The sequence below is a fragment of the Lissotriton helveticus genome, chromosome 5_1 (assembly GCF_964261635.1).
Source record: "Lissotriton helveticus chromosome 5_1, aLisHel1.1, whole genome shotgun sequence".
NCBI classification, from domain to species: domain Eukaryota; kingdom Metazoa; phylum Chordata; class Amphibia; order Caudata; family Salamandridae; genus Lissotriton; species Lissotriton helveticus.
Genome location: NC_136065.1, coordinates 169,981,600 through 169,994,748, shown reverse-complemented (window position 1 = coordinate 169,994,748; position 13,149 = coordinate 169,981,600). Strand labels below are relative to the sequence as shown.

Below are 13,149 nucleotides of genomic sequence, written 5' to 3'. Positions count from 1 at the left end.
AGGACTCACTCTCCCAGAAGCCACCACCAGGGTTCAGGGCTAAGCCAGTTGGAACTGGTCAGCTGGGCTCTTTGTTGCAGGCTTCTTGCAACTTGTGTTACTAGTGCTTAAAAGAAGGCTAGCCAACTAGTCCTTGAAGGCCTCTTTTCTTTGCTGGGTTCAAGTGAGAGCAGATCCAGCCCTTGTGGTTTCTCGCCATAGGTATAGCATAGCATTGGGCTTAGTCCTTCTAATTTTCAGTCATTTGGTTCAGCAGATTCAGTCCTTCTGTTCCCCACAGGTCCAGCAATGTTTTGAGGAAGGTGCCTGCGTTGCCACCTTTATGCCTGGCACTAACGTGTGGGTGAGAGAAACTCCCTGACCAATAGGAGTCAACTTCCCATGGATAACCCTACCCACTCTTGCATCACTTCCAGGGGTTTGGCACTAAACAATTCAACACTGCATCTTTGCCTACATCCAAGATGTCGGAACATTGCGTCCCTGGATCTGAGCTATGGCCACACCCCTGAGGTTTGACTAAGGAAATGAGGAACTTCCCCTGCAAAGCTAGTCTTGGGGCAGGTGCTATCCCCTCTGGGATGGTGCCATTGTGACTACTTAGACAATGGCAGTGGCAGGCCTAGGTGTGTGAGCTACATCGGTCTGTCGCAGGAGCTGACCTTTTGAAGCTGGTACAGTTGACGGGCACATCCCCCAGGCCATCCTTTCAGGAGAAGGTCATACCGCCTCACCTTCAAGGGCCTTTTGTCCCCTTTCCTGAGAGAAAATCCTACCTGCCAGCAGGCAACCAGGCGATTCTTCCCTTCTTTTTAAAAATAAATTCCCTGTAGTTATTTTTAGTTTCTCGTGAGTGATGACTCAGTATTTTCTTTACATTTCTGTGTACAATTTTTTTAAAGAATATTCTGATTATTTTTAATACTTGAGTAAGTGTAATAGTGGTGGTGTTGCCTTTTTACACATTTATTAGGTTTAAATAATTACTACTTTGTATGCTACATTTCTTTTAGGCACCTTAATTTGAGCGTGCGGCCTAGGCCATTACCATCATTGGTAAGAAGTGGTGTTCCAGAAGCCCTAAGAGGGGAGGTTTGGCAGCTGCTAGCAGGATGTCACAACAATGACGATCTGGTAGAAAAGTACCGAATTCTTATCACAAAGGTAAGGAAAGCATTTTTTTTTAATGAATGTTAAAAAAAACTGATGGGGTAATTCTTTTCCAAAGGACTTTGTATATTTTACGCCTCAATCATGTTCTCTAAGAGCGCGGCTGCATTACCTGTGAGGGTCTTGAGGCTTTGGGAGATCATGCTGCTTGTTCTCCAGTTAATTGAACATCTAGATCTTGAGGTCCTTTCTGCACTACTGGGGCGATGGTGAGGCTCTGCGGTGCAGGGGTGAGGTTTTTCCAGGCCTTGACCGCCAGGCGGGGGAAGGAGCGGGCTCCACTGTTCATCCAGTGGACGCGTCGGGTGGCTGCTAGGGAGAGAGAATCGCAGTGGAGTTTCCTGAGAGGTTGGTGGAAGTTCATTCTTTTGTTCTTTACGTCTGTCCTTCTTTATGTAGTGGTTTGCAAGCATGGATGAGCAGCTTTAACTGGTAATTCTAAGCAACTGGTAGTGAGTGGAGTTTCCTGAGATGATGGGTGATGTGCGTCTGTCTGGGGAGGTCGAGGATAAGCCTGGCTGTTGTGTTTTGGATAGTCTGGAGTTTTGTCATGAGTTGGGTGGAGATTCCTACTTTGAGGGAGTTGCCGTAGTCTAGTCTGCTGGTGATGTGAGCTTGCGTGACTGTTCGCCTAGTGTTGGGTGGGAGCCATCTAAAGACCTTTCTGATTATTCAGAGAGTGAAGAAGCAAGCTCAGGAGACGGCACTTACCTGCGTCTTAAGAGATAGCTGGCTGGGGACAGTCTATATTCCGTAGCTCGTACCTGTGTTTTTTGCCCCCATCTCGCGGCCCCCGCTTCGCGGGAGCCGCTCGTGTTTGAATCAGAGAGGGAGAGCTGTTTCTACTGGGCACACGGAGCGTTGTAGGAGCCTGCACCTGGTCAGTAGTCATCTCCGGGCTGAGGCGGGACTCCGAGGACCAGCGTCCTGAGCGGCGCTGATCGGCCGCAGCTGGTCCTCTTCCCGCCCCTCCGTACTGGGTCAAAAGCTGCCAAAGGAACTGCTCCAGTGGGACACTCTATATTCCGGAGCTCGTACCTGTGTTTTTTGCCCACATCTCACGGCCGCCGCTTCGCGGGTGCCGCTCGTGTTTGAATCCGAGAGGGAGAGCTGTTTCTACTGGGCACAAGGAGCATTGTAGGAGCGTGCACCTGGTCTGTGGTCATCTCCGGGCTGAGCTGGGACTGCGAGTACCAGCGTCCTGAGCAGCGCTGATCGGCCGCAGCTGGTCCTCTTCCCGCCCCTCCGTACTGGGTCAAAAGCTGCCAAAGAAACTGCTCCAGTGGAACACTCTATATTCCGGAGCTTGTACCTGTGTTTTTTGCCCACATCTCGCGGCCCCCGCTTCGCGAGAGCCGCTCGTGTTTGAATCCGAGAGGGAGAGCTGTTTCTACTGGGCACACGGAGCGTTGTAGGAGCCTGCACCTGGTCTGTGGTCATCTCCGGGCTGAGGCGGGACTGCGAGGACCAGGGTCCTGAGCGGCGCTGATCGGCCGCAGCTGGTCCTCTTCCCGACCCCTCCTTCATCGCTGACTATTTCTGCAAGTAGCCTCAACGTGCACGCGGGACGCGCGCGGGCGAAGCCCGGGCAAAGGGCGGGCCGTCTAAGGCCGTCCGTGGCCGGGCTGGGCCGTCACCCTTAGTTTTTAATTGTTTGTCGTATCATAACTTTGACCTTTGAGGGTTTTGTATCATGGTTTTTGTTGTGTTTAACATTTAATATCGTCCATAGGTGTCATGGCGGTACAGCCGGCTAAGGGGGGTCAGGATGGTGAGAAATCTATCACCGGAAGCATTTTGGGTACTCTGGATAATTACTTTACGCGGATCTCTGTTGCATTGGATCACCAGATAAGTGCTGTTGAGAAAAGATTATCAACTGAAATTTTCTCGAAGCGGTCTTCCCTGGGGGCGATTCAGCATTGTGCCACGCACGAGAATCGTATCAGCCAACGGTTAAGTGATTTGGGTCTGCCCGAGTCCAGTATTGAACTGGAGACTCTTGCGAATATCCTTGAGGAAAGTAATTCATTCATACAGCCAGTTAGTGCTGATCTAGTGGAAATTCCCACTTGTATATCATCGCCCCATAGCACTCCTGTCTGTTTGGTAGTTGATTCACCGCCCTCATGTAATAGAGCGACCGGTAAAAGGAAAAGACGAGGGGGCGGGCCAAAATGTAAAAGAGCTAAAATCTCAAAGCCAGCCAAAAAGGGGTATAAGTCAATGGGTGTGGGGATTTCTATAGAGTCTGATAATCCACAGCATTCCAATTCCACACTAAAACTTCCTTCTGATACGCATGGTGATGGGTCTCTGGTGGGGCATGTTGAACATTTGATTAGATCCTTATTACTCCCTATCATTGAGAGATTGAGATTAGTCACTGTCAGTTTGGATAAATTGGAAATAGCAGTTAAGGATAATTCTGAAATGCTACACTCTTTAGTTGGTGAAAGGAGGAAGGGCCAAGACCTTACTGTTACTCCCAAACAGGTGGTTGCTAGAGGTGAACAATTACCCACTATTTGTAAATCTCCCCTGCAGAATGGAAAAAGATTAGTGGTACATAATGATGCAAGTCTGATAGATTTAGGAGGCAAAAACATATGCTATGAGACTAACGGGCCACATTGGGGCTTTGCAACTACATCAGGAGGCTCGTACAGAACCACTGAGACTGGTATCTGGGCATTTGCCCCCTAAAAAATTGGATTTAGTCACAGGAAACCAATTCATACTAGACTTACCCCCCCAAAGTGCTCCTTTAGTGGTGGTCATGACTAATGTTCCCCCTCTTCGTGCTGGTTTAACAGAGGGATACTACCAATTAAAGTCTAAGGTCACACATTGGTTTTCAAAGAATCTGGAAGAGGACCAAGAAGTAGGACGCAATATTCTCATGGTTCGTAGAGTAGGATGGGTGGGTCGCTCAAGGAAGACTAGAGAGGGTGACTGCATAGTCATAAATTTTAATAACTCGAATGCAGTTGCCAGGATTCTCTGGGAGACAGAACAGAACTCATTAGTGAGGGGGCAGGGTATTGAAATGTTGCCCCTCGGGTTCTTTTATAGACCTGGTACTCAGGGAGCACCCACACATAAGATCCCCATATCGAGGAATTTTAACAACCAAACTCGCCCTATGGGAGGACAGGGGATGCGGTATATAACTCATTTGACATCAACTGGAGCTTGGACTGGGGGAGATTTAAGGGACAGAGGCGAAGCTGAAATCTCAAATAGATTCAACGCCCTGTCGGGGCTCAATGATTGCGACTGACTTGGTTCTAAATAAGTTGGCCGTAACTCGGAGCATGACTCCAATCCCCCCCATGACCACCCTCTTAATGGGGTACCTACGATGAAGGGTAATATTAATCCAGTAGATGTCGTTGGCAATGCTATTGAACCAGATGTACCCCTTTGCAGGCACTCCTAAAAAATTATATGGAGGGTGTGGGAAGTCTGGTGTCTTGGAACATAGCAGGCATGTGTCATAAACAGGAGTCACAAGAATGGGTAGATTTTGTAAGTAGTTTTGATGTGTGTATGTTCCAAGAGACATGGATGTGCGAGCCTTCCTTTCTCCAAGGGTATTTGAACTATTCGTTTCCTGCAACGAAAGGCCGAAATGGTCGTCCAAAGGGAGGCCTGACTATATGGGTACGCCAATGTTTGCCTTTTTCCGTTAAAGTGGTTGAATCTGGTAGCAAGGATATCCAACTTATAAAAGTGGATATGGGCCTACTCGGGTGTCTTGATATATACAATGTATATGCCAGGGGCAATAATGGGGGGAAATCAGAAGTTCTAGCGGCTTTGGTTACCTTCCTTGAAACCCATTCCCTGGATAATATCATAATTGCCGGTGATTTTAACCGCACGTTCGAACCCCTGGACATTTGTGGTGATCTCGTTGGGGCGGAAGAGGATAGGCAATGGGGAGTTCCCAATATAAATTTAGACCCTGTTAAACGTTGGTCTGAGGACATTATTTGTTTAAATGCCATCTGTCTTGAAAGGGGCTCTAAATGGGCGAACAAAGAGTGATAAGGGGGGGCTTGTACCTTTGATAATGGACGAAATAGGAGCAGGATAGATTACTTTCTCTGTAGCCTTAAACTATGGAAGCTAGTCTGTGATATGGAAGTCATGCGGAGGTTCGAAAGTGACCACGACCCTCTGTGCGTAGTGCACAAATGGTGGCCATTTTCAAAAGGGAATCCAATTATAGAGTCCCCTTGCCTGTCCCTACTAATGACATGTCTGCTAAAATGGCCTAGTGTTTTGGCTAACCAACAGTCTATGGCTAGTATAAACATAGAGGTGGACAGGGCGATAACTGCCCTGGAGCAGGCCGATATAGTCACGCCAGGGTCAAATGAAGTAACAGCTATACATGATAATCTCTTTTGTGCTATTAAATCCCACTTTCAGAAACCGGTTAGGAAAATCAATAGGGCACCTATTAGACCTGTGAAGTGGTATAACGCGCAGTGTAGGAAAGCCAGGCTAGCTCTGGGCACAGCTATTAAGAGCAGGGAACAGGTGGCTATTCGTAGTGCCAGAATGAACTACAAAGATAGTGTAGCCACAGCAAAAAAAATGTGGGATGAGCGGCATTGGAGTGAACTAAGGGAGGCAAGTAGGACTAAAGATTCCAGGCTTTTCTGGAACATTGTTAAATGGGGTAGAGGCGGTCTACCCGATTGCCCCAATAATAATGTCCCGGAGGAGGGTTGGGTCAATTACTTTAAGCCACAATATGCTGATACCCACCCTGGCTCCGAGCTGGATGGTTTCAAGGCTGTGTATCCCAATGATAACTTCTTTAGTTATAGAGAGGTGTTGTTGGCCCTAAGTGTAGTGTCTAGAGGAAGAGCTCCTGGCTTGGATGGGGTCCCGGCGGATCTTTTTATCAACGATAGGGAACGCTGGGGTAAATATATTTTTCTTTTTAACGCTGTTGCCCAGGGAGCATTGGTTCCGTCATCCTGGAAGGGTGCAATTATTATTCCCGTATATAAGAAAGGCGATCGGGGTTTGCCGGGTAATTACAGACCCATAAGCTTGATCACCACCATCTTCCTCCCCACTACCTTTTGAATGGTGGCAAACAAGCTTATGGACTGGGTTGATGAGAACAATGCATTATCCCCCTATCAGGCCGGGTTTCGGAAGGCCACTAGTACGGTGGATCAGGTGTTCCGCTTTACTTTACTGCAGTGGCGAACTGTGGTGCTAGGCGAGGGCAGCCTGTATGCCGCTTTTGTGGATCTGCGGGCTGCCTTCGACCTGGTCCCCAGGACTAAACTGTGGTTAGTGTTGTGGAGCCTGGGACTACCGGAGGAACTATTGACTTTGGTTATGAGGTTGCACGAGGCGAACTTCGCCAAGATACAGTGGGGTAGACTGGGTGAGGTCACCGCCGACTTTCCGGTCGAGCCGGGCGTTCGGCAAGGGTGTGCGATGGCCCCCTTGCTCTTTTCATTGTTTATTAACAGGGTAGTAGCAAGAATGTTGTCTGTTAATGTAGATGCTCCCTCGTTGGCGGACATTAAGGTGCCAATTTTAATGTTCGCAGATGACACCCTTATTTTATCAAAGCCCCCAATGGCCTGCAGCGTGCTCTCTATATTTTTGAAGAATTTTGTGGGGAGCATGGTCTAGAGGTTAATGTGGCCAAAACCAAGCTAATGATTTTCAACCCCCATCGTAGTTTCCGATCCAAGGTGTCCATGAACCATCGTCCCTTAGAGGTAGTCAAAGCTTTTACCTATCTTGGTATTTATGTAACTAACAATCTAAAATGTTCCCAGCATATTGATCTTGCGACACTAAGGCACAGACGATTAGCTGGAGCCCTTGGGGCAGAGCACACAAAATCAAAATCTAAACCAATTAAGCCAGCACTACAGGTTTACGAAGCGAAAGCCCTTGGCTCAGCATTGTATGGGGCTGAGCTGTGGGGTTTTGGGAAGCTCTATTCAATACAGAAGTCCGAAAATACGTTTTTTAGGGCAATTACTGGTCTTCCCAATAGTATCCCTCTGCTCCCCCTTAGATATGAGTTGGGCAGAAAGGCTGTGGAAGATTTGGTGAAGCTACGCCCGATCTTGTATTGGAGGCGGCTCTGGAACACTCCAGGGCTCAAACATTATGCGGAGGGCTTTTTAGCGATGATCGAAGCGGATTTATTTCATAGGATAAAATGGTTAAGAGAACTCAGAACCATGTTGTGTGCTTGGCCTCCAATTCCTTTGGGATAACCCATCAGGTGCACTTTTTCCCAGTAAAAAAAACACTAAAGGAGCTATATTGGGACTATGTGGCCAAGCGGGATTGGAGAAAGACTGATGCCGGATCCATGACAGGTCGCTTCTTGGAAGCTAAAATCTCCCCTAACCAAGAACTCTATTGGGACAACATAACCAAGCCAGGGAACAGGAAGCTTCTATTTCAAATGAGGATAGGTGCTCTCCCTCTCAGGTCCCTAACTGGTAGGTGGAGGGGTTCATCTAATACTACCTGCCCCGCCTGTGGATCTCCAAAGGAAACTATTGGGCACTTTTTATTTTCTTGTCGAGCCTAGGTCATCCCAAGGCAAATTTGGCTAACACCTGTCTGTAAAAATCTAGGTACCGCTAGTGGCTTAGTAGCTCTGAGAATCATTTGCACTAGCACTTGTTTCCCACTCGCCATTGCAATAGCTACATTTCTGGGGTGGGCATGGTCTATTAGGCAGAAAGCCATAGTCGGGAGACTGCTTATATAGGGATTGTTTTACTGAACTCATTTGATGTAGTGTGTCAATTTTAATCATATGTATTTTTCGTACGTTTTTTATGTATTGTAATTGATTCCTATCTGATCGAGGCAACTATTTAATGATGTTTTAAATATTTGTATGTATTGTGCTTTTATGAGAAATACTCTAATAAAGCCACTTTGATTGATTGATTGATAGCTGGCTGTCGAAGATGTTGCCGAGGCTGCAGGCTTGGGCCCACGTCAGGTGGCCACAATTTGTTGTTCCAGATGGTATCCGTGCCTTTCGGTCATGTCTTTGTTGAGTTTGAGACAGTTGTTCTTCATCCAGGCGGCCACGGCTTTCATGCATCTTTGGAACTTTTTCCTTGGTGGTTGTTGGGTCATTAGTCCGAGAGGATGAGTTGGGCGTTGTCGGCGTAGGAAATGATGTTTTGCAGCGTGAATCTTTCTGGGTTCACTATGCTGTGCATTATTCCGCGGTCTAGTGGGTGCGTCCGGAATCGTAGTCTTTTCTTCCTTTTTCTTTTTCTTTTTTTGTAGCCCAGGTGGGCGTCAACGTCCCACCTTCTGGTGTACTTCCTGTGATGTCTGCATGCTTCCTGCGGAAGCTCCTACCTTTGGGTGCCATCTTCAGATTTATTTTTTCCGCTGTTGGATCTGGATCGTCACCGAGAGGTTCCAGAGTTTTTGGAGAAGAGAAAAAAGCTGAAATCTACCGAAAAAGTTTGGAGAATACATCCAGGAACAAGACCACCGAGCCGGGACAACAAAGGAGGGGGATCTTTGAATACTTCGACTGCCAACGGTGAATGCGCACACAGGGGGCCCCCTGAGTGCAGGAATGGACAAGACCCCATTCAAATTCTGCGCAATTGCCACCACAAGTACGCGCAGATGGACGAGCACCCGGTTTGCAACCTCTGCCTGCCGGTCGACCACGAAAGCAAGGATTGCAACGCCTGCTCCGTCTTCACGCTGAAGACTATCAGGATTAGAGAGAGGCAGAGGAGAGCCAACCACAGCATGCATGGAAAAGGCCAACCTCCATCGCTTTGGGACTTGAGCCTCTCTAGTGACGAAGAGGACAACATCGCCGAGGGACCAGATGACATCACGGTCGTAGAGACCGATAAGAAGACTACAAAAGTGGTAGGAGAGACGTCGACCCCTAAAGCCCCGACAGACTCTCGAAAGCCTGAATCAGACTCTCGAAAAACAGAGTCCAAGTCCACGAAGGGAGCACTGGCGCTGAAAATTACGACGCCCGCAGCTGCACCCAGGGACAAACAGCCCAGCGGATCCTTTGAAAAGGACTCCCAGGCGGCGAATAAACACGAAAAGCCTAGGTCGTCGAAGCACGCCCCCGAAAAGGAGCACTCGGCGCCGAAGGAAATGGACTTGAAGGCTCCTTCGAAGTCTACGTCGAAGAGATCGTTCGAAACACTCTACGCCCAACAGGCCGCCGAGATGGAAAGGAAAAAAATAAGGCTCGAGGCCGAAATGGATAATAATAATAATAATAATAATAATCCACATTTGTAAAGCGCACAATCACCCGTAAGGGTCTCTAGGCGCTGGGGGCCGTCGGGAAAATTAAGCAAGCTTTTGCCCAGAGTCACATGGTGCTGGGCTAACCTGCCGCCGGAGCCGGGGATCGAACCCTGATCCCCAGATTCCAGCGTCAGTCGCCCTGGCCGCGGCGCCACACCTCTCCCCTTATAACATCCTGCAAAGGAAAAGAGAATTTGGCAAGCAGATGAAGAGGTACACCATCCCATTGAAGCCGGCGACGACTATCGTCGCAGTGGAGGACGAGGATGAATTCGACGCCGAAAACTCCCCAGCCCAAGAAACACTAAGAGGAAAACATTTCGAGGAAGGCGAAGAAGACCGGCGCACGAGTTTGAACTATGCATCCTCGGTGGCGCAGGACCTGGAATGACAGGACCTCGACACCGAAAGCCCGGAAGAGGCCTTGGTGACGTACGCTTCGAGCCCTTCGCCGCCAGATTACATTGGGATCTACAACATGGTCATGAGGAACGCGGCAACAGCTTATGGAGTGAAACTTAAGAAAGAAAAACCAAAAGCCTGCTTCCGTTCTTTTCTCACTTTCACTCTCCTTTGTATGTGGTGTGTAAACCCAGCACCTTTCAAAACCAGACAAGCCCGGGAGTGGTGCGCATGTGCGCTTGTGCCTGCCGCTGCAGGTGAAAAACCAGCGCGACCAGCGCTGACCGCCATAGCGCCATCTGTTCCCAATTAACGTGAACGCTCTAATTGGAAACAGATGGCATTAATGCTTGCTCCCGAGCACCCTAGGCCATGGAACAAACAAGGCAGGACATTCACCCGCCTTGAACCAATTGGGTGCTGTCTTTTTAAGAAAGACTCATGCACAGGCCAATTGCAGGTCAGTATCAAAAAAGCACACGCACAAGCTTGTGTTCAAAGTTCCAGAGCCCTTACCAAATGCCTATCAGTGCAGGCATGCGCGCTGGCTCAGGTGAGACCTAAAAACCTCCTTTCTAGTGGTAATAACCTCTGCTCTGAGAGTCGGTGAACTACAGGCTATGTCATCTCAGCCTTCATACATTACCATCTACCCAAACAAGCTGTTTATCGGACCAGAGTTTCTTTTTGAAGGTGGTCACTCCTTTTCATGTAGGCCAGTCCATCACCCTGCCTACCTTTTACACTCGACCTCACCCCTTTAAAGAGGAGGAGAGACTCCCTTGCCGGGACCCAAAAAGAGGGTTGTCTCTCTACTTTGATTGCACAAAAGATTTGCTGGTAGACAATTAAATCTTTCTGGAGAATGTTGGAGCCAAAAAAAGAAAAGCGGTGCAGAAACAGACCATCTCACGCCGGATAATGCTTTGCATGAAAGTCTGCTGCGCATTGGCCAAAAAGCAACCTGCTGAGTCTTTGCAAGCTCATTCTACCAGGACCAAGACGGCAACCACTGGGCTATTTTGCAAAGTACCCATCCTGGATATTTGTCTGCAGCAACGTGGGCTTTCCTGCACAAGTTTTCAAAGGAGTACTGCCTTGACGGTCTTGTCTGTCGAGATGTGCATTTTGCCTGTTCGGGCCTACTGGAATTTCTAGTATAATCTGTGTCACAGCCCCACCTCTGGGGAAGTATTTTTTGGGTTTCTATTCGAAGGTAAGAATCTGCAGTTATAAGTCTCAGATGAACACGTTACTTAACTTCGGTACCGCCTTATCTGATGGACTCTCTCTAGCTGCTGATTTCTTACTAGCCACCCATTTTCCCTGCTCAGTAAACCTGTTCAGAGTGAAGGACTGCTCCCCTTTTAAGGTCCGTAGTTTCATTCATTAGTAATCCGTGTTCTTTGTGACTGCGCTTCTGGCATGGAAAGTCACGAAACTGATGTCAGCGCACTGGGGTGGGGCCTATATAGGCACCGTGCACATAACCTCCGGCGCAGACGCCATTGACCATGGCACATGGAGCTGAATTACACTACCTACTGAAACTCTGGGTACTGCTTAGAAAAAGTTTCCAAATCCAGTCTGACGCCTGGGGATTCTTCTAAGGTAAGGAATCTGCTGCTAGAAAGTCTCAACCAAATAAGGCATAACCAAAGGTAAGTTATTTGCTCGGCGCGGTCAAACACTGAAAGCCATCAATGCATTACTGCCCAGACCATTTCCTCTTTTCCAGTTAGTGAACGCCTTCCTAGCTTGCAAAACGAAATCATTCTTGCACTCGATGAAGAGCCACAGTTTTCTTCCCTGGTAACATCAAGCAGTGGAAGGGGAGATACTTCAGAAGGAAAAAGTCCAATCCTCCAACCTCAACACATTTGTGAAGTCCCTGTGACTTTCGTTGGTCTTGCTGCTTTCTTTGATGCCATCCCAAGACTCCCACCCCACTTCAGATTGGACTTTTTCCTCCTCTACCACCAATGGATCCACATTATAATCGAAGCATTGCTTCTTTCCACAACTCCCCATGTATTGAGACAACACTTCGAAGTTACCAATTCCCAGTTTGACATTTTAAAGAAATACTCCTAAAACAAACCAAAAAAAGTCTTAAAAATAATGTCTTTGAAAATCAGGATGGGGAATGTAGGCATTCACGTAACCAGAAAACAGGCAAAAAAGAAATGAAGGAAGAGGAAAATTCAGAGTTCTTGGGAGTTACATTCCCCCCAACTCAATACGTTTTATAAAAGAAAAGAAAAAATTACACAAAAAAAACTCAAAGGTGACAGATTAACAGGGAAAAATTATTTTGGAGGGACATACCGCTGTTACAAAAAGACGTGAAGGAAAAAAAAGGGTGAAGGCAAATGAGGTTTACAGGGAGAAACTTGAAGTGATTTAAAAAATAAAATAAAGAAAAAGTAAAAAATGTAGGAGTTCAACAATTGATAAAACAAATCAGAAGTAAAATAGAAAAATTAGAAGCAGCGTGATGCAGTCTTCTGCATCGTGGCCACAATCCTCCAGTACAATTCAACTGTAGCCGACTGGCAGACCACTCGAAGAGGAAGGGGATAGAAAGAGGAAAAAAAGCTGGCTCACGAAGAAAGGGCTTACCTTTTCAGTCCATGTTGCTATTCGTGTTGTCTAATTACCTATGAGATGCTGATATTGGGTCTCAGTTTAGTGTAGGCCTTGTAAAAGAAAAGCAGAGGACAAAGCTACACAAGCAGACTCCTCACAGATGCAGGGTTAGCACACCCACTTGATAAACCAGATTAATTACAAGTTTGTCTCCTCCTTCAGCTACCTTATCCTTCTGAGGGTGGTTAATGGATTACATAAGCCCAGTAAAGAACATCCGTTACATATCAAATTGCATATTGGTGAACCTTGCCTATCTAAATTCCTCTGGTCTGTTTTCCTGAGCGTAACAAATTCTGCCTAAAGCCTTGCATCCAAAGTTGGATAGTGCTGTAGTAGTGTCTAGTGTCTGTTATGCAGGGTGTGGCAGTAACCTTACTTTACCCTCTTCTGGAGTAATTCCACTACTGCTGCAAAAGAACCACTTGTTCCCTCCCAAATGAATGTAACAGGCAGTCAAGCAAGCACATTCTCAGGTATCCAGGTATGCGCAAGTGTGCTAACAAATGATATGTATCTTATTATAGAGTGTTTTGCTGCTGAGCACCTGTTTCTTAGAAAGGTCTCCAGTGTTCCTGGTTACTAGGAATCTCCACAGCTCAC

The 13,149-nt window shown here is 47.4% G+C and overlaps 1 protein-coding gene across 2 annotated transcripts in view; it reads left to right on the top strand.

Moving 5' to 3' along the window:
- Positions 1 to 13,149, top strand: part of RABGAP1 (RAB GTPase activating protein 1) — an 855,191-nt gene that overhangs the window by 255,335 nt on the left and 586,707 nt on the right. For both annotated transcript variants that reach the window (XM_078641966.1, XM_078641967.1), the window contains one exon: positions 1,014 to 1,164. In XM_078641966.1, coding sequence (XP_078498092.1) covers positions 1,014 to 1,164 — 151 coding nt within the window. The remainder of the gene's footprint in view (positions 1 to 1,013; positions 1,165 to 13,149) is intronic.